This window comes from Abrus precatorius, unplaced genomic scaffold (assembly GCF_003935025.1).
Source record: "Abrus precatorius isolate BTA unplaced genomic scaffold, Abrus_2018 Scaffold6, whole genome shotgun sequence".
In the NCBI taxonomy this organism is placed as follows: Eukaryota; Viridiplantae; Streptophyta; class Magnoliopsida; order Fabales; family Fabaceae; genus Abrus; species Abrus precatorius.
The window spans coordinates 20,912,971-20,935,551 of record NW_020874406.1 but is presented as its reverse complement, the minus strand read 5'-3'; the positions used below and the strand labels follow the sequence as shown (position 1 = coordinate 20,935,551).

At 30.2% G+C, this 22,581-nt stretch overlaps 2 protein-coding genes across 5 annotated transcripts; both read right to left on the bottom strand.

The window, feature by feature from the left end:
- Positions 1-2,898: 2,898 nt before the first annotated feature.
- On the bottom strand, positions 2,899-8,736 carry LOC113868422 (squamosa promoter-binding-like protein 6). Of its 4 annotated transcripts, none has more exons than XM_027503988.1 (4): positions 8,523-8,736; positions 7,113-7,834; positions 6,277-6,413; positions 2,899-4,061 (listed from the first exon to the last, which is right to left on the bottom strand). In XM_027503988.1, the coding sequence occupies exons 2-4, from the start codon at positions 7,784-7,786 to the stop codon at positions 3,433-3,435; spliced, it is 1,440 nt and encodes a 479-aa protein (XP_027359789.1). In that variant the 5' UTR covers positions 7,787-7,834; positions 8,523-8,736; the 3' UTR covers positions 2,899-3,432. The 4 variants fall into 4 exon arrangements, with proteins under 4 accessions (XP_027359789.1, XP_027359787.1, XP_027359790.1 ...); XM_027503986.1 differs by having other exon boundaries at positions 8,286-8,727; XM_027503989.1 differs by having other exon boundaries at positions 8,592-8,727.
- A 10,577-nt stretch (positions 8,737-19,313) lies between these two features.
- On the bottom strand, positions 19,314-20,325 carry LOC113870374 (protein BIG GRAIN 1-like E). Its single transcript, XM_027506969.1, has one exon. The coding sequence runs from the start codon at positions 20,259-20,261 to the stop codon at positions 19,314-19,316; it is 948 nt and encodes a 315-aa protein (XP_027362770.1). The 5' UTR covers positions 20,262-20,325.
- Positions 20,326-22,581: the final 2,256 nt, after the last annotated feature.

Here is a 22,581-nt window from a genome sequence, read left to right as displayed (position 1 = left end):
TCAAATGTTTAGGTTAAAGCTCGAACCACAGTCATGGTAGATTTCATTATTATTGGCAACCAGTAGGCCTCTCTAGAAGGTCTAATTCTCATTCTTTTGAGCTCTAAAACTGCTCTTGACCTTCATCCACCACTTTATCTATATGCAAAATACGAAAAAAAAAAAGTAGTTATTTAAACTAGACAATGAAAATGCATCAAAATGCATGAATATACAATATTTGGTTATCAATTTAAATAAAATTTGTTATTTACATGTATATCACATACTACATGCAAAGAGAAAATGAATTAGGTTAACTGTTGCCACACTTGATTGGTGAGGGAGGTATTTGTCATGAGAGTTACCAATAAAGTGGCGTCCATGTTAACTTAATTTATTTTAAAAATAAATAAATAAAAGGTGTAGGAAAGCTCATGGTCCAATAAAAAATTATAAAAGAGTTCGTAACTCTTGGTAAGTGAAACGAAAAAAATGAAATAGACGGAGCTACAACGTAACCAAGAAGAAAAGGGTGCTCCATTGCCAAATGTTTGGGAGTGAAAATGTGCTCCATTTTTCATGAAATTTCAATACATTGATCTTGATAATATGAGGCTTATTTTGGAATAATTATCTTGTAATCTTTTTCTTTCAATGCTTGAGCTAGATGCCCGTTTGATGGGTATTATTGTGTTAAAGTTAAATTACTTTATTTTGTAATTTTTATACTTACAAATTTTTAAGCATTTTTAATTAGGTCCCTTTAAGTTCAAAGACTTAATTACATTTTTTAAAATAGTTTATGGACTGGGTCTCAAGTTTAATTATTTAATAAGCCCATTACTTAAAAAATTGTGATTAGGTCTTGTACTTAACGAAACCCTAAAAGAAATTTTGCTAACAACTCAATTGAAAATTTAAGAATCTAATTGCAAACTTTTAAAGTATAGAATTGGAACGTATTTATAACTTCTTAAAATGTTCAGGAACTTTCAAAATAATTTAACCTTGTCTATAGTAGATGATATCCACCACCTAGTGAAGCTTTTGATGTTGTGTGGATTCTTAGGGGAGACTAAGAGGACTTGCAATCTTTTGCATGCACTTATTGCTATTATCAAGGTCGACCCAACCTACATCTAAGCCTTTAAAGTGTATTTTAACATACGCATTTTTAAAATTAATTAAAATAATATATTAAACGTACTACTATTTTATTTAAAATTTATTTTCAATATATTCTTAAGATGAAAAATCACTTACTAAATTCCTTTAATCAATTTCATTTGGTATTTTTTAGTTTATATTAGAGTTAATCTATTTAATTTTTGTTGAGATATTATTGATAGTAATATTTGATGAATTTTAAGTTTAGTTGCTGACTTTGTTTCACATGCATTATGTGTACTAAGTAATTAACATTTATGACAATTATATATGTTGGTGGCTTTATTTTATTCTAATATTTACAATACTAAATAATAAAATATATATTTTAATTAAGACTAATACAAAAATTAAAGCTAAATAATAAGATAGGTAACATAATTATCAATTAAGAAAAAGACGAGTCATAATAAAATGATGAATTTAATTTTTTAAGAAAAATATTTAATCCCTTAATATTATTTATATAGTAGTCAATAATATTTATTTTTAAATAATTAATATTATTTTAAAAACCCTTTTTGTCAATAAATTTTAGAAGTCATAAACAAAGACTTCAGTCGTTTATGTTTGGGGCGTCCTTCTTGATCTTATTATTATTATTATTATTATATGGAACTAATATATGAAGCATGCAATGATAAGACTTAAAATATCTTTTAAACAAAAGGAAAAGTCATCAAATTGATGATTGAATATAAGCTTTTATTTGTTTTTGGCGAAGATGGTTGTATAGTTTCAAACGCTACTAGTTATTATCAATTATAAGATGATAACGGAGGAACAGTAGCAACATATGTTATTGAAGTTCTCGGTTAGGTATTTGAAAACCGACCACACGTGAACTATGATGCTAAGAATATTTCACGATGATGATTCTATATTGCAACTATTATGTGCTTTGCAATGATGGAATCCATTACACGAAGTGCAACTTGCATTTCATGCAAATTTAAAATCAGTGTTGTTTCTGGGAATTCGCTTACTTTATTAATGCTATTTTATGAATGGCTGCTCTGAGTTTATTTCTTATGTGAAGTGCTGAGGCTGTAAAGGGGATTCCCTAGTGCAAACTGCAAAAGGGTGCAAACCACCTAGAACTATACCTAATATGGAACATTTTATTTCTACTTATGGCCATTCTTTTTCTTAATATAAAGTTTGGCCTTCCCCTTAAACTTTTGAGACCACATTAGGCAAAAACTTTGGTTAAATTTGCAAAAGGTGACACCGTCCTCTAAGGATGTCAACACTCTTGCTAGGGTATATTCTTTATAATATTAAATCTATTGAAAACTACTCCGGCTTTAAATACTCTTATCTTTTTCTCTTGGACCACTGAAGAGCCAACTACCTGAATTAAGAACCTTATATATTATAAAGTAGAGTTAACCTCAATTATATCTACTTTTTGGTATCCTGATTCCATTTTGCATCTTCTCTTTGAATGTTCCCCTCAAGTCTGAACCTAACCACGAACTTTATAACAAAACTAGGATTAATTACTATTTGGAACTATCCTGAAGCGCATAATCTAGTTTAGTGGCATATGCATGCATTGAAATTCCTTGGAAGCACAAGTTTATGCATGCGTGTCCATATATATGAGAACAAATCAAGTAAAAATTGGTCTTGTAAAAATTTTAACAATACAATCATAGTAAAAATTAAAAGTGAATCAAGCCAATTTTAACTATTCACATATAATTATATAATCAAGATTTATTATTCTCATGAAAATAACTCCCACCTACAAGGTTCCCTGTACATGCGCACATGCAAAAAAAGACCTGCTCCCTTACCATTGGTTGACACAAGCTTCAATAATAACAATAATAAAAGATAGAGCGCTTTTGTTACAAAATGAAATGTGTACTTAGATACTACTATAGTGTTGTCCACAGACATAGCTGAATGTTACCTTAACTACACCACAGACATGCTCAAAGACATAGAATGTCACAGTCAAAAACTATCCAAGGTCGGTAAATTACAATTAATGGTACAACTCAACCCAAATGTCTCCGTTCTTTTTTTCTTTTTTTTAAATGCTCTAGTGGTATCTGTGCTATACAATTGGTCTTTCTTGGCTTTCCTTTTTCTCAATACAAACTCCACTACCAAGGTTAGTTTATCATATCCTCACTCCCCTACCCATCAATGATTCCATACTACACCATAAATGAATCAATTCACTGAGAAAACAGTCCCACTATTATAACATGAAAACAAAGGCATCAACAAAATGGAGATATTACTAACATTTAAGGCTTAAACAGCCTCTTACACAGTTGGAAAACAACACTCCTCATTTTCCCACTTTACCAAAACAGAATTTCTTTGCTGCTCCACCCTTTGGAGATGAGAAGATAGTTGGAACAGATCAACAGTCCCTCCATGTTCAGATGAAAGACGATACCTGCCATCTAACAAGTCTGATGCTTGGCAAACATCATCATCTCTGTGGACTTGAAGAGTATGATCAGCAGCATTGGAAAATGTTGTGGATCTATTCTTGATAACTTCCTTAGAGGGTATAGTATATGGGAAGGACTCGCTCGGTACATATTTATCCACCGAGTTTATCCTCAAAGGTGTTTGAGAAACTTGGTCATCTCTGTTGGATACGCAGATGCCATGAGGAATTCGGCAACTGGCTAATGGATTTCCTGCTGCATGGTGTGATGGATTCTGTGACTGATCTGACAGAAGAGAGAGAGCACAGCTAGATAATTCCTGACTAAGTGTGATGGGTGCAGCAAGTTGAGGACCATAAATTGAATCATCTTCCAGTTTGATACGTCCGCTCTGAGAGATCTGATCATGCTTTCCTAAAAGGATTCCACTTTGAAATATGTCTTGAAAGGCAAATTGGGGTCTGTTCTGTATTGAAGAGCCTAGATACTTAGTACCTGCTAACACAATCAGGGAAGAGAAGTTCTGTATTAAATGGAAAAATAAGAAGATTGTAAAAGATAAGAACACCGAGCATCCAATAGAAAAAACAAATAGAGGGAACTTTTAATTTCTGGCCTGAAGAAAAAGATCCGAGAGTAGTAGTACCAATAGTTTTCTCAAGCACTAGTTGACAATAGTTAAATTATAGATATTGTATAACATTTTTACACCTGTAACAATCCTGAGTGACTTGTTGACGCATGGAGTACACTTGGGATATCTTACATTTCTCATTCAATTTCTTTATTAGGTACTTGGTAACTTTGGACATATAGTACACAAAGTGTAAGAATACTCCAACAGAGAACTTTTCTTGAAATTATGAATTGATAATTGTTTTAAATAACTGTGGAAATGGAAAATATGATACAGAAAAAGCTAGGCTTCAACACTGGTATGTTATGCTTGAACTTTGTGCTTAAAAATCTAATGCATACATACAAACATTTGTTAAATGGTCTACATCATTCCCCGGGACCACGATAATTGAGAGATAGAGTGATAACATAATTTAAAGAACCTACAAGTGCCTCTTTTGTCTGAAATGTTTAAAAAAAATTCATTCTGCATTTCCTAGATTTAGTGGCTTTAATTTTAGTTCATGGAAAAATTTGTATGATTATCTTTTGAAAACTCCTCTTTCGTTGTCAATAAGTCATTGGACAAGGAGCATAAAGAAACCTTCAGTGCAGCTAATGTAGCCCACCTTAGCTTGAGTTGACCCAAATTTTGTATAGTATTGGCATCTTACTGTTAGAAGACACACTTCACTTTCGTCTTTAAATGACTTCATTCTCATGATTGATATTTGATAGAAAATTAAAATAATAAATTATAACATAATAAAATACATTGTCAATTTAGTTATGCTCTATTTGACAAAGCTCTTGACATATCTGCTTTTATAGTGACTACAAAAGCATGATATCTCTAGTTTATCTCTAGAGGCAACTATTAGAAAATGCCAAAACTGATTTATAGTTGTCACTCGAGGATCAAGTAAAGAGATTTCTGCTATACAACCATGTAGTAGAGCACATAGAAGAAAAAAATAATATACCTATCAATGTCATATAGAACTGTATCAACTAACAAAGTCAAAAACTTACAGCAGTGTCCAAATTCTATTAGTAATTAATGAAAAATAAAATTATCTATCTGGAATCCTGCAATATGTAGTTCATATCTATAGATAAACCATGCCTTCACACAAAATCCTAATTCCTGTGGTCATTGATGCCTCCTGACAGAGAAAAATTCCTAAAATTTTTAAACCTCATATGGTGGTTAAAATTTTAATCCTAAAATTTTTATGTTTATCAGTATTGCATTCCAAGGGAGGAAAAAGTAAAATTAGACGCAAATCATCATAAATATCATGACGTCGATTTTGAGATATAATGCTAATTGTCCAATTATCAGTTAAGTAAATCCTAATATGAACCAATCAGGATTTTCTATGTACTTTTCTTAGTTATTTAGAGTCATAAACTCGTAACATTCCCTAATTATTTTTCCAGCGTACTAATCTATGATGCTCTTTTTTTTCATATGATATTTAAAAATAATATATACCAAAATATGAGATTTTAGAAAAAAGTACAAAAATATGATAAAACAATTTCTGAGTAAAATTAGTTAATTTTTTAAATTAATTAATTTTTTAGTCCCATATTTCTGTAATTTTTTACAAAATCCCATATTTTGCTATAGACTATTTTCAAATCCCATATTTAAATTAATTTCAATCTTCTATCTCTTCCACACAAGAGCATTAGTGTCTAAACATAATGAATGCCAAAATCTTCTAGAATGATTTTTTATTTTTTGTCTTTTGTTAATCATAACTATCATTATCTTATAGCATACATCTTCATTTTTCCCTTTATCCTCATTTGTATAGGGTAAATACCTGAATATTCACAATTGTATTTAGGAGGCTAAAGAGGAAGGATATGAGAACAGATGAAATATGAAAAATGCTAAATAAATTGGACACCAAACCCCATCCATAAGAGCTGCTAAATGACAAGACACTCACATCAAGGAATTACCAATAACAAAAATAGCACTTGAACCAGAAAGTAGAAGTTATAAAAGTAGAAGCTTTAAAATAAAATTCTGTCTTATCTAGATTAATGAAAGTTCAAAAAAATGGATTTTTCATACCTTGATATGACTGAAGAATCTTGTGTTGTTTACCACTTATGTAATCAAACTGAGGTTTCCTACGGCGTTCATTGTGTCCTGCTAGTCGCCTGCGACAACTGCGTTTACCGTCATCAAACTCAGCTAGCAAATGGAACCTAATTTAAGAATTAAAAAAAGTGTTATTCAACTCATAAGTAACAATCAAGTTCAATCAGCAAACACCAACGTCAAAGCCAAGAAAACACCCAAAATGCAATAGACAGTAAACCTGTACTATATCATATACATTGATTGATCAGAATTGAATTATTTAGACATTTCATTTATCTTATTAACTTGAACTATGTTTATTGTAGAAAAGAAATACTGTTAAATCAGTGTATTTATAGAACCATATGAAAGTGAAAAAAAAAAAAGACAGAGAAGCACTAAGGACCTGTTTGGTTTAATAAAGGTTTTTGTTTATGTTTCACTAATAATTACAAAAATGAAGCCTTATTTTGACTTTGTTTTTGTCTTCACCTTGCGTTTATATTTTCACCACCAACATTTCCTGTAAAAACCTGTGAGGACATGAAACAATGTGAAAACAAAAGTGGTGCTTGTGTAATTATCAATGAAACAGAACATTTTACAAAACCAAACAAGCCCTAATATTTTTAGTTGCTTTTTTTATATATCAAATACTTTGCTCAAATTTTCATTGTTTCTGACCAACAGGGGATTGTGGTAACTCACGGATACCAATTAAACAAGTATAAGGATCTTAAATAAATGTCATCAGAAGACCACCGGCTGATTGTTTGAAAAGTATAAAAAAATGCAATAAAACTATCAAAGGAACCCAAAAATACCTGCTGCATTGCTGACAAAACCTCTGTTCAATGCCATTAACAATAACTTTAGCCGTTTTGGAGTGAACATCACAAACCTTATGCCTCTTGTGGTAATCTTTTGAGGAGCTAAGATCCATGTTACAACCATAAACTTGACATACAGGAGCCTGAGCAGGTAAGGTGGACGTGCGAGCTCTCTTTGCAAGTGTGTTTGGATGTATAGATGTTAAAGTGAACCCTTCTTTTGCAACTTTATCACTGCTTGCCCCTTTACAGTCCACTAATCTCCCTAGCTTCAGATCAATCAGTGAAGAATCATGAGTTTTGGATTCAACTCGAGAACTTACACGCTTTGACTCAGATTCTTCTTCCCCCAAAGAAGAATCCAAAGCAATGACATGGGTGGAAGAATTCCCTCTTTTACTAGAATTACTGTCAAGTTCATAGCTAGATGTCTCTACAGGCTGGCCACCGTGAAAAGACTTTTGCAACAAGTCAGGGAATCCCAAGTCCACAAATTCCATGCTTTTCACTACACCTCTGTCTGAATTAAATCCATCTCTCTCAAAGTTAGATTTATTGTCCCATTCAACCAATGCTTTCCTACTTCTCATAAAAGCATCAAGTGAAAAATCCATTTCATCAGAAAACAAATAGCCTTTCTCTTCAGGGACATAACTCCAAGATTCCATCAGTACAGCTGAATTGAAGTTGCAGATGCTATGAAATAATGAATAAGCCTACCACAATCCAAAAGAAATGCATTATTCCCTTGCTAAAATTAAAGTTCTATATTGATAGATGTTCACTTTATTACACCAAATTGAAGCATATACATATACATACATACATACATACATACATACTACATAAGACAACTATAGCTACTGACAAATAAAGTACATGTACTAAATGAACACTAGGGAAACAAAATGAAAGAAACAGGCATGACAGACAACCATGCCAAAATATAGCAACATCCCATAAATTTGAGAACAAAAATTTCACCAAAAACAGAAAAAAAAAATCAGATCCCACTTTATTCTATAGATAGAAAATTCATAATCCCTGACCTGCTGGAGCCAAAAATAGCATCCAAAAATCACAACTTTTTTCAACAGAGGGACATTGACACTAAGCTAAACCAAGGAAACATAAATAAAAACTTAAAAAGGGTAAAACAAATCAAACCCAGATTGCATGATTAGATATCTTCCAAAGTTTCAACACTTGTAATGGTGGAAGCTCAAACTATGCTGCACCAGAAGAGAGGTAGAAAAGACGAAGCAAATGAAAAATACTCATAAAAGAAGAAGCTCCAAGGACTGATTTTTCTTCAGAGGAAAAATGAAACAAACCACTAAAAGAAGAATGCAAAACAAGGGTGTTAAAAATTTGAAGAAACATGAAATGAATTGGCCTTCTCACTGTTCCATGATCCTATTCAACACAGTCCCTTGGGATCCAAACAGCCAAAAAATGGTATCTTGAAATAACCTTTGAGATGGGTGGCAACTTGTGAGTGGTTTGTGCACACACCAGAGTGAACAGTTAAGGGGGGAGAGAGAGAGAGAGGTGTTTTTTTCTTCAGAATAGTGGTAACGTTGAAGCTGATAGAGCGTGAGTCAACATGATTTCCTCTACTATACCAAACTGTTGAGGTCTTTTGTAGCTTTTGAGACAGCACTGCAATTCCATTTTTGTACATTTCATTTGCTTCTATTTACAGAAAGTGGCGTTGAATATTATATTCAAAATATATAAGTCTTTGTGAATCAATTTATTTTGTATTCATATATAATAAATAAAACTGAGTAAAAGTTGAATTTGTTTCTAAAACTTTAAACAACTTGTTTGATTATGAATTTATGATTATGATATTTCTCCCCGCAAAGGGAAGAATCTCTCTCTAGACACTTTTTACGAAAGTAAAAGGAAAATAACCTTTTATTAAAATTAGCTTGGATGATCTCCTCTAATTAACTAAATAAACAAATTATTTTTATAGCCTATGTTGATAATCAATTATAATAGAACTATTTATTATTAAATATAATTATATATAATAAGCTTTATATATATTAAGTAAAAAAACTTAAATGATTATTTTATTCTAATAATTATTTTTTATTTAAATCGATTAATTGATGAAAGTGAAATGAAAAAAATAAAAATAATCTTCAAACTCTGTTTATCATACAAAAATATTCTGTTTTTATATGAATTTATTACAATATAAATTATCAAACACATTCCATTAATTAGAATATAGTATTTAAAAATAATCCCATTTAAACATAATTTTATTCGTATATCAATATATTCTCCTGTCGATAGCTATAAATTAATCTCATTAAAAAGTAAAAACTTAATTTAAATCCAAAAGTACACGTTAAAAAACTTATTGAACTAACATAATTTTTTTCTTACAGACTAATTTAATTATTTTGATTAAAAATAATATAAAATATTAACTTAGTATACATAAATATATTGTAATTAATCTTAAATTTATATCCACCGGTTAGGTTAGAATAACTATTTGACAATTGATTCCTGTAATTGTTGATAAATATATGTGCCTTTTTAAATTTTTTTATAAATTTAAATTAATATATTTTAAAAAATTAGCTAAATATTAACTTAATACCTTTCAGATCCTAGTTAAGGAAACAAACAATATAACTTCAAATAATAAAAAAAATTATATGGACATAAAAACTATTAAAAATATATTTAAAACATTTAAAATTAAAGTATTTATTGGTAACATTTTGAATAAAAACATTTTTTATCCAATGCTCTAAAAAATTTGGTTAATAGTTTCCTATTTTAAAATAAGTGTGCTTAAAAATTTATGAATTACTATTATTTATTATAATTTTTTTCTAGAAATCCTTCCATTCAAAAGTTTTGTAGCTCAAACATAACTATTTTTTAGGTGGATCCCAGAGAGCTAATTTAAATACCCACCAACTGTTTGTGGGTTAAAACTTTAAATGCCAAAGAGATGCTCCACTTACACAACCCACACTCACTATAAGTACTCTTCTTAGAGGGGTTGCCGACTTACTGGTAACATTCACATCACTTAGCCAGAAAAATGTCATTTCACAAGACATCCTTCAGTATCATGCTACTATGGCCCATTTAATCTTACACCAAGCACTTACATCAAAGATTTTCTTTTCTTCAGTTAATGGAAGATATTAAATTAAATGGCAGGGCTAATTTCACATGATTTCTAAAATTTAAAGAAACAAGGTGAATTGTATTTTAGACTAGTTTTAGGCATTTTTTTTTTTTGCAATTAAATTTTATTTTTTACTTTTTTTTAAGATGACTCTACTAAATAAATGGAAACATTTTATTATGTTTTTCTATTAGAAAAATAAAAAGAAAATTTATTGTGCACTCAAGGCTTCGAGCAATGGAGCTTCACAAACAATGTACAAAATAATAAGGAGAAAAGAATGATTAGTAAAAAAAAAAAGGTAAACTTAGAAGCTTTATATTAAAAAAAATGTTGTACGCCTTTTTTTATAAACGTACAAGTATTAATTTACAATGTTAGAAATTAATTAACATTAATATTATTTTTTATTATCTATTTTTATGTTAATAAAATGTAAAAGAAATAAATTTATTATTATAATTATCATAGGAGAAACCTTTTTCATGTTATAAATTATGTATTATCTCAGTTAAAATATCAAAACTACAAATAAAATAAGAAATATTAATGATTGACAAAGATAAGAGAGACATTTAATAATCAATATGCGATAAATATTTTATTTTAAAAATACCTACTTTTAAAAAAAATGATTGGATTATAGAATACGTTGTTCGGCATCTCCAACATGTTTGTATTTTTCTATTAAAATAAAACTTAACAGACACTTAAATCAATACAAAATATTTTAATTTTCACATTTTATTTTTTCACAATATCTTAACAACTAATCAAAATATGCAATGATTGATAATAATAATAATAATAATAATAATAATAAATGAACATTTTGAGTAATAAAAAGTTGCATCATGTTGGCATTTGGGAGTGGCAGTGGCCCCTGCTTGGGGTATGAAGGTGGCTGAGTTGATTCCTTTTTACTGTTTGAAAGCATGCTTTCCATTAATATGCTTTTAATATTTATATTTTAACCCTTCATTTTTAAATTTATTTTTTATTTCTAATAATTACTCAGTGCAAAAAAAAATAACATGCAATATTCATTAAAAAAACATTAATAACACACTATTTAACATATTTTTATAATATGTTCTTAATTATTAATTAAATTTATTATAAATACATAAGTACAAAAGATAAATTTTTAATTAAAAATAAAAAGAGATATATGTATAATTTTTAATAATTTTTTATAATAAATGAAAAAGTATGCATACTTTTGAAAAATTTAATTTAAATATATCTTAAAAAAATATTTTAATTAATGAAATATTATTTATCAATAATTTGTAAATGTTTTATGACATTAATTGAAAATAAGAATAACTAAATAAATAAACTGAACAGTTTATTTTATTAGATAATTAAATAAACATTAAATTATTAATTTAATAATATTAAAATTCATAAGATCGAATATATTATAAAATGAAAATAATGTGTGGTCTCGTATTTTAAAAAATGAGGGGATTCAACTTTATACTACTCATTAGGCTTATTTTTTTATTGTGTAAATTTTATTTTGGTAACAAAAGATATTAGTATGAATAATTTAATTGTTATTAAATAAATTTTATATTCATAAAAATAACTTCAATAACTAAATCGTTTCGTTAACACATAAATTTTTAATAATATGAATGATTGAACAAAAAGATAAATTAAAACTTGAGTGTATTTTCTTTATCATAAATATTGTGGAGGGCTATATCGACCAAATCCTACTCTACACGTGGATAACCATTGTGGTGCCTTTCCCTTCATGTCTGCGTAATGACTCTGACTACCTCTTCCCTTAGCTTACTCTGTCTCTTTATTAGGTGGGAACCTCTTTGTGTTCACATCTCGCAACTTTTCCACTTTTTCTTATAAATTATCTAAACCCTTAAATAGTTAGAAGGTACCGTATTTCGCAACAACAGTTGATAATGTTGACGAGTTCAAGTTATGAACTAAGAAGTTACCGTTATAAGTTAGAAGTTTTTACTTGAAGTATGTTTACAAACAATTACGATGTAGATCAATTTCTCCACCATTCTAAATAACATGCAAGAGCCAAGTAAGGAAATAAATTGCACATGCTGGAAGATTGTCAAAATGTTGGTCACCTTGAATTGAAAATTTTAAGCCAAAAATGTATCTGTGTCACTTTCTTGTATTTTTTGGGGGGTCTATTTGTAGTATATATGGTCGATTAGTGATATAATTTTGCTATTCGATCGCTTTCGAGCTTTGAAACTATGATATGATTTTGTCGTTGTTAGGAAACTTGTGATTGTTCAACAGATTACAAATGATACTCACATCATTTAAGATAAGATTGTGGGATTCTTTAACAAGCAAGATAATTACATGGACAAGCATATAGGAAAAGACAAATAAAGACACGGAATAGAGGGCATCAAGGCATAAACTTTGTATGTCATTGTTAGTCCACGGTTAAATATATTGTAAATAACACAAATCCCATTATTTTCTTGGGTGTCTCTTTTGCAAGTGGAGTGTGACACATTATATAAGGCTTTAAAGTGTCATTTGTGTGTGTATGATGACCCTACTATTTGTCAAATCAAAATTTGAAGAGTGAAGAAGGAGAGGGTGTGCTTAAGTGGGAAATGGGAAATTCTGACCTTGTCGTATGTTAAGATGACACAATGCATGGCTTCATTTTCCTTTTCAGATTCAAATTTTCAATGCAGGCCAGCCTAAAGCCAGCAAGCCATTTATGCCATGGGAGAATTTAGCCCACTACACAACAATCATCCAAAAGCCAGTCTTTGATGCCATGATGGGATATTTTCGACTCACACATACACACACATTGATCAAATTTATTTAAGTAAATTCATTTTCAAAAGGTGCGTTTGATGTCCATTGGAAAATATTACAAGTTAAACAGTCTAGGATAAATAGCTAAGTCACAATATAGCTTTTTGTTTTATCACCAGTTCAGTGGTTGGTACATATATAGCACAAGAACAATCTTGTGCTATATGATGCTTTATACGAATAAGTGATGGATAAAACAATATAAAATTTCTTACCATATTCTGAGTTATATAATTTTTTTAAAATATTAATGTTTCCTTCAGTATATCTAAATGCTAAATTTATTTGAGAATATTGAAAAATATAATTGTATTTTAATATTGTAATTATTTTTATCTTTATGAGAATCTTAAATGCTCACTTTTTCCATTTTATTTTTTAAAAAAACTTAATCAAAAAGATATTTTTAAAAATCTTAACATCCTAATTTTTTTTAAAAAATATTTATACCAAACATAAAAAATTAATATTCTCAATTTAAGATTTTTGAAAATTTGAAAAAATCTCTTTGTCAAATGCTTCCTTAGTTTCTGAATTTTAAAAGGATATAATTTTAATACTTATAGTTTTTAATGTGTAAAATAATTTTTCTGTTACTTTGTTTTAAAAAATTAATAGATTCGGTCACATAATTATTACATGACTAATTTGTTGTAGTTTAATTATGAAACTTGATGATAAAATAATACAATGTATCAACGTTTGATATACTAATATTTTTATTAACAAAATTATATATGCACATGGTTGTGATGTCTTGGGAAAAAGTATCAACTACATATTGCAAATTGAAAATTGTATAATGGAAAGATAATAAGTGACTTTGGATGTGAGACTAATTGATTGATTGGCCTGCCATGAAGCTGGGAGCACCACTTCATCTGAAAATTATGGTGGCTTTGGCGTGCCAGAAATGGATAAGGATGTGTTGTAGTGATATTATCATTAGGTACAACTTTTATTATTAAAATTATTAATTTTTATTTAAAAATAATGAATGATTAAGATTATAACTGGACACGATGCAGGGAAAGCTTTCACCTCACAGAATGATCCACCAGAAAAATGGAAAGTCATGGCATAGGTGATTCATGCTTGTTGCCATTTTAGAACAAAACTGAAATTTTGTATTTGTATACCCCAACAAATTGATTCTATCAACTAGAGTGCCACTTAAACTGAAAGCCCCATCAAGCTTCTAAAGTTTATTTTTAGATTTAAGGTCAATCTAATAGTCAACAAAGGGTCATTTTCGATGCAAACATTGTAAAATTTAAATCCTTCACAGAATTGCAAAGCATGCATAAACATTGTTAGTTCCTTGTCGCTCCTCCTGTACCAACAATTGATGAGGCAAAATTCGACATTAAAATTTAGTAATGTTCTTTCAATGAGGAACCCATACCCATTAGACATGTATTATCTTTTTTAGGCAACAGAATTGACTGAAGGTTCTGCTATAATATAAAACTTGGAAATCAAAGGGCAACCATTCAAATTAGTGAGAGTCCACCAAGCCATTCTAGCTTTGTCGAAAAGAAAAATATGAATAAACCTTAAATCTTAATTCTTAAACCATAAATTCTCAAAATGAACAAAAGATCTAGCTAAATTGAATTGGGTCCATAAGCTTAAGAAATAGCAAAATTTCTTGTTGACTCTCATCTCAAAAATCCCATTATTTAAATAGATGTCCTTTCATCCAATCTTCCAAAGTTACATTAATTTATCCGAAAAACATCACTTCAATTAGAATTTAGTTATTCACGAATGTACCATAATTCCCGCTAAGCGGGTCTACAATATTTTCCACTTGCAAGCTCTTGTTGGTGAAAAAACAAGCTCATTCTGAGTAAGGCAAATGGACCACACTATTCCATATAACATCATCCACCACAGTCCTTTTTCCAATTTTCTCGGTCAATTGTACACAGTTCATTCCACAGATCAAATAGAGTAGACAATGTGCCCGGGAAGATCCACTTTGTTCCCCACATACTGACAATATTCTTCCATACCTTCCATGACTTGTGGTAATGAATTATGAGATGATCAACAAATTCATGAGTATAGCTGATATTATTGTTCATTAAGAGGTGTGCTATCCAAATGATAAGGACTCATGCTTGCTCTTCTCCATTGGTACACAGCCATTTTTATATTTTTTTTTTCATTTTTACTATCAAATCATTGAAAAATACTACATTTGATCCTCTTTATAAGAAACAGTTGCCAAAAACTTTTTTGTCCTAATTATAAAAAATAAAAATTTATTTTCAAATGTATTAATTGTTAATTTTTTTTTATATCAACTAAACACCCACCTATTTCCTAAGCTGCTACTGACTTGGTCATTTAATATGATAAACATTTTTGAAATAACATTAATATTTATAATATATAACTATTTTTACTGGTCGTGATGAATTAGTTGTTTGTTTTTCATAGATAGAATTGGAAGTAGTAATTTTTAAAATATGTAATAAAATATGGATAAGATACTAAAAATATTTAAATTATATATATATATATATATATATATATATATAATCATTATAAAATATAAAATGATTCAACAATTGAATCACAAAATTAAGAAAAAGTCCTGACTGCAAAATGATCTTTATTTTTAATTATATCTTTTTAGTGTATCTTTACTTAGTCAACTCTACCGGCAGAAATTCAATCTTTAACCAACAATTCCAGTTACTGAGTGCAGCAAATGGGCCACTTTTACTCTGAGCACTCCACGTCGAGACAGGAATTTTTTGTGATTTTTTTTCTTTTGGGTCAATAGTGGGTCGATAATGTCGGTGGTGCCTACAGGGGAATGGGCTTCTCAGTCCTACTAATAACCCATTTTGGTCATAGGCCCAGAAGTTTAAAGCATCATAAAAGACAGAATAGACCAAAAATTAATATTGACCAAGTACAATGAGAATATCTTTGACAAAAAAGAAAAAGACTACCAGTAAAAAAAGAAAAAGATGTCAACTAAAGAAGAAAATGTTAACCTTAATTTTTAAGCTAAGTTTAAACAATTTAATAAAAAATATTTATTACATTTTAATAGTTTTAATGTAATAAATATGTTTCTTTTCCAATAAAAAAAAAGCTTAAACTCAACTAAACATGTAAAAAAGAATTGAGAGAGAATCTATCAAGATAAGCTTTAGAATATGGTATGCGTATAAAGTAAAACATCCTAATTCCTAAAGCCTATGTGGCAAGTCCGTTTTCACCTTTATTGAATTCATTTCCACTTTGTTCCCAAAAGCAAGGTTTGTTCTTTGGGATCATCATGCACCACGAATGGCTTTTATAAAAATCAATATGTGTAAAAGCTTTAGTTCCCAACGAGTAGTCTACAGGACACACAATTTCTTTTTCATATCACAACTTATAAATAAGTTTATTTTTTAGTTTATTGTCAAACAAATTGAAGCCATGCCAATTATATTTTTCAGATAATTTGCTCCTATGTGTAATTGCAATTTTCGATTATTTTTTAATGAAAAACTTCAAGAGGTTTGAACCGCGACCTGAATTTTAGAAAATCTGTAAGGTATTAAAGAAAACTTTCAATAGAATATTTAAAAATAACCAAAAAATTACTCGATTCATATTCAAATAACCATTTAAGTGATAAATTATTTTAAAATTTTAAAATTAAAAGCTCTCCCATATTTGCATTTATTTTTGGTTTCTAATCTTAATTTTGTTTTAGATAGATTTGCTGGTTGGAGCCTTTATCCTTTTAATCTGTTTCATTCACTAATCACTCCTAACATGCTTTTTGCTATGCTTCATATTGGCAAATTCTTTTAATATAATTTGTAATTAATATCAGACTTTTCTCTAAGTCATCACTCTTCCTATATTCATGAAGAATGGGATTTACTAGGAAAGAAAGACAAATTATGACCTTCCCAAGAACAAATAATAGAAAATAAGCACAATAATTCCGTGTAATCCATCATCATGAAGGGTTTACTAGGAAACAGTTCTAAATTTATGTTAAATTTAAGGGTAATGAACATTGCATAAGTGCAGCAGATAAAAATCTAATGAATTGATTGGTACCTTCGGTTTTTAATTACATTCATTAGTTTAACTTTTACCAAACAAGAAAAAAGAAAAAGAAGAAAAAAGGAAGATTTGATTGCTCATAAGAAAAGATGAGCATGTTTCTCTCTCTTACTCTCTATCACATTCTATGTCCCTATCTCTTTTCTATACTCTATTGCACAGTATCAGGGCCTGAGCATACATAGTAAACTTTGCAATTCAATTTGAATTATAACAAAGTTTGGGCCCTCCACCCCACATTGATAGTTACATTGACCCCTTTGGTTCCCCATCCATCATTTGTTTGCATCATTCTACCAAAAGGCTACCAAATTAGTCCATCATTTAACTCTTTGCTAGGCTCCAACTGTAAGCCATAAAAGAGAATGCTAGATCATACCCCCACCCAACCCGGCCACAAATTGCATCTCCATATTCTCAGTTTGCAAGCAAGCAAGTCACTTATTTATTTGTCCAAATTTTTTTTCTAATATAGAAAAATAAAATAACATAATCAAATTCACATTATAACTATTGTATTGTTGGTTTTTACCTTGCACCTTAGGCAAATTAATATAATGATAAGTCTTAAATTAAAGTTAAAGCCCAACACAATTTTAAAAGCTTAACTCATAAAGTACATATTATTTTAGTTTTTATAAGTTTTGTTTTAATAATATCGATAATGAATGTGGGATTTCACCAGTAAAAAATTATAGTTGAGGTACAAAATAAATAAATCAGTAAGCTCTAGCTGAAGGTGAGAAACAAGTAATTGGTCAAAATGAAATCAATGGTTAGGATCTTGAGCAAGTGTGAACGTGTTTTTGTTTTTCATTGGTTTCTCTCTCTTCATTTTATTTTATGCTTAGCTTTAAAAGATGTGCTTGCGGAATATTGCATGGTAAATTTTGATGTTTGTCTTGATTCTGCCTCCAACACCAATAATATATACTAGGTTAACAAGATGTCCATGGCCTTTTATGTTTTATCATTTGATTGGACTGATATTTCGTTACACATATCAAGCTCCTAATTATTGAATTAGCAAGCTAAGATTGAAGCTGTAAAAACCAAGGATTGTACGGAACAATAGTTTTTGGTCTTCTTAATTGATCCACCATTAACGGAACACTGCCTAACATGTAATGTTGATTATGTCACATCATTGATATTAGTTTAGAGAAATAAAAGATTATTAAATCCATCCTTTTTCTTACTTTCCAAGTTCCCAATCCCCCTAATCAGCCACCTTCCATTACGTGAACATGCAATATGACACCGGAATAATTACATTAACTGGTATTTTCTCTACCTAAGTTACTCACAGTTCCCCGTACAACTTTCAAGTTACAAAACCAAAATCCCAACTCATAAAATGAAAACGAAATATTACCAAAGAAAAATAAAAATATCCTTTGACACATCACCAATATTGATATATAATGTATGCATTTAGACGAGATAGCCTCCTATAAATGAATCATGCGGGACAAGACATATGTAGATACATTTTACCCTTTTACTAGCATTTTAGTCTCATTCCCGATAAAAATGAAGGCTTGAGTCGCATCAAACTAAGGCATGAAGGCAAAAAGGTTCCTTTGAAGGTTAATTTTTTCATTATAATTGTTCCATTTCAACAAGGTTGATAATTTCAGCCAACATGAAAGTCTTGATCTTAGTTACTAGGTACGTGGATACACAGTTCATATAGTAACATTGCATAGTTTACACAGTTCATATATTATCACAAGACTATGAGTGAATTTGATAAGGGCCGGGGGACACATGCATGGTTGTTTGAGAGAACCTGGTAACTATGATCTTTGATTACATGTTAAACCTAAAATCACGGCAACAATCTGATCAAGCTACTAATGGAGGACATTTTTGTTTTGTTCATATGCACTCTAAAACAAAGGTCCAAAAAAGCAAGGGACAGTAGATAGAATTAGATAAGACAAGCAAACATTCCAAACTGTACACACAGAAAAAGTATTGAAAGAAGATGAAATGAAACCCAAAGGGAAACAGGCAAAATCTAAGAGATTTTCCTTTTCATAGCTTCTAACATGCTATCTCAACATAAACCACCAATTAAGAAGGGGAAAATATACACACTATCACAGAGGGCCATTGGAAATTGGTGCTCCTCTCTTGATGTTATCCATGTTGGTCGTTTCATAGACAGGTAGACCACTTGAATAGTAACCCAAGTCATAGTTTTGCAACTCAAACAGATCAGAACTTGAATCACTCTCTGCACCATCATCAACCTCATTGAACTTCTTGATTTCCTTATCTTCTGCTGAGTACTTGTCTACCCATATCCTATCTTTCTCAAGCAACTCACTCCCCCAGTTCCTTTGTTTCTCTGACACTACATTACTATGTTTGTAGTTATCATCCAACCAAGTTAGTTCCCTTTTCTTCTTGTCATCCCACAACAACTCATTTTGCAAAGTGGTTGATTTTACATGTCCGTTGTGTTTTGTTGACATGGAGAGTGCATGCTTGTGATCTGATAAGGTTCTGAATTCCTTGCAGCTCTTTGTTGGTGTTTGTACATAAGGAGGAGTTCTAAATCCTGAGCTTAAGGAAGAGTATATGGACTTAGAATCTGTAGTGCTTGAGCTTCTGAAATGGCTAATGCTGCTCCTTCTCCTTCTTCTCCCACCAGGGCTTTCATCTTCATCCTTCATGGATTGCGTGCTTGATTTTGATTTCTTCTTTTTTGATGCTGATTGGCTGAAGAGAGAGTTCAAAAAGCTAGCAAGCCTACCACCTGGAGAACTAGGCTGCTTGTGTTTCTTCTCTTTCATTTGCTTCTCCATGCCATGGAATTGTTGAGGAAGCAAGCTTCTCATTGGCATGTCTAAGCTGATTCTGGCTCTATGTCCATGTCTTTCTTCTCTCATGATCTTTTGAGTGAAAGTTGACCCAACAACAGCTTCATTGTATCCTGAGAAGTACCTTGCAGCTTCAAACACATCAAGTTCACCAGAATCATTTCTTCGGTGGAAGGACTTCTTGTGATTCATTTCTGGGTCTATAAGTCCTGCTATGGACATGGTGCAAGTTAGTGAACTTATATGAAGTTATGCAAGAGGTGAAGCAGTGTGTAACAATAGAGGTGCTATTTTAAGGATGCAAAGAGATCAAAGGGTTTGAAATGATTGAGAGTAGTGGGAGGGTTAGAGTTTAGAATAATCAATAACTATAGCCATAATTTTGTATGATGAGGGAGTTTTGGAGGTTTTTGTGTGAGGCCCACATGATGTGAATACGTGCATTAGCAATAAAGATGGGATATTGGGATATAAGTGGGAAACAGTGCTTTTTATCCTTCTCATGCTGTTAAAACCAGATGTTTTTGTTAGGGATTGTGGGGAGCAACGAGCTGTGTTTCCTTGGATTCTATGTGCTTCTATTGGTTTGAATGGGAGTCGGGTGTTAAGTGGTTGTTGGATATGGATATCCAATGGCCATGAGCATGTACATAATACAATCAAAACTTATATATGTGCTTATTCCATCATACAGATGGACCATAATTATTATAGAGATCCCACCATCATTTTGAGAGCTTAAAAGTTATTCTATAACAAATTAAAAGTAATTGCTTGGTAAGTAATTTCTTTTGACTATGATAGATTTACTATGGCCCATTAATATCTCACTGCCTCCTCTTTAGGTTGTTATCATTAACAAGCACTTTTTCATCACGGTAAGTCTAGTCTCATTAGTGGGTAATATTTCAATTTCCAACCACTCGCGGGTTCAAATATAGAATCTATATGATAACATCAATAGAGAAGTTATAATTCATATTAGAAGATTAAAACTGCCTTGTCATGTAAATAAAGGCTTCGTTTTTTTACTAGTGTAATTAAATATCAAAATTATAAGATAAATGTAATTGTTTTTTTTTTTTTTTACGTAAATAGAGTATAGAGTAAGTTATATTTATTATATATGACTCTAATACTTTTGAATTAAAATTAGAAGTTATATTTATATGATATACTATTATCATTTTTTAATAAAATAATTTGAAAAGTAGATAATCAATACTCTCTTCTTTGAATAACGTATATGGAATTAAAAAAAAAAAACAGTCATATACAAGGAGCATGGCTTTTCTTCAAAGTTGTATTTAGTAAAAATGACTTTTATATTAAATTTTAATTAATTTGATATATAAAATAAAATAATTGAAAATCAAATAAAATGATTGTATGGATCAATTACAAATAAAAATTGTGTATCTCTATCATAATATCTTGGTGATGAGTGTCAACTGAGTATTAGAGCACCGTTTAATAAAAGAGACAAAATATGAAAGATTAAAAACAGTAGTCATATATTATAAATACAACTTCTACTTTTTATTAAAAAAATTAAGTCATATGTAGAATATACAACTTATTCTATTTGCATAAAAAAACATTTAGTTATATTAATCTTGCAATTTTAATATTTAATTACACCAGTACAGTAAAAAAGAGTAAATAAAAAGTTGAAGAAAAATTAACAAAATTTCCATAGTATATAATTGTATGGGTGGTAATATCTTAAGAAGTCCCACCAAAAGAGCAAAGAATAATAGTGGAGAGGCCTTTTCCATTGAGAGAACTTTAGGAACTACACATGTACTTAGTATAAACAACTTTAATTTTTATTTCTAGATACTGATGTTAGTCAATAGATCATTTGGCCCATCAAACCCAATACCCATTTCTTAGTGTCGGAGCATAGTGGTCACAACAGTCCTCTCATGTGTGGGCACAATCACATGAGTACGTGTAACATATGAACCAAAAAAGACACACCAATGGATGTGCATTAAATTCATATATGGAGTACCAAATATTGTTGTTGTAAGTATAATCCTTCAGTTAGTCAAGGCCACTCAAGAGAGATGAGCATGACAGTTCCATTAAGATCATTAAGTCTAGTCAATTTTTTCTGCTTAATTATCAATAGGGGAAGTTAACGGTCCCTCTTTCTTGTGTAGCTACCACAATTATGTAGGTACCTACAAAAGTCATTTTTTATTTTCCATTTGACATTATCAGCATCAAGATTTGGAAAACTTATGCTGCCACATGTTATGCTAGAGTCCTTGCTCACCACTAGTTGTGAAGTAGAAGAAACACATTTTTGTTACATTGACACTTTCTGTTAATTGAAATCATGCTAAAGGTTACTAGAAATCAGTGGTTCTGATTCTTGCAAGCAATAGACTATGATAGATCAAGATAAGCAACAATCACTATCCTTGGCAAGTTTGCTTCAGATTTGATCATTAGGGCCACATGCACAGAACAAGACTCGTAGAAAGGACAACAAACTAAAGCATAAAAAGCTAAAAAAATTAACATCTACCAA

Excerpts from the sequence above, each read along its gene's own strand:
- LOC113868422 (XM_027503988.1), bottom strand. The coding sequence starts at position 7,786 with ATGGAATCTTGGAGTTATGTCCCTGAAGAGAAAGGCTATTTGTTTTCT. Across the intron at positions 6,414-7,112 it reads TTTTGTCAGCAATGCAGCAG|GTTCCATTTGCTAGCTGAGT; the intron begins GTATTTTTGGGT and ends TTCTTAAATTAG. Across the intron at positions 4,062-6,276 it reads GATTCTTCAGTCATATCAAG|GTACTAAGTATCTAGGCTCT; the intron begins GTATGAAAAATC and ends TTGTGTTAGCAG.
- LOC113870374 (XM_027506969.1), bottom strand. The coding sequence starts at position 20,261 with ATGTCCATAGCAGGACTTATAGACCCAGAAATGAATCACAAGAAGTCC.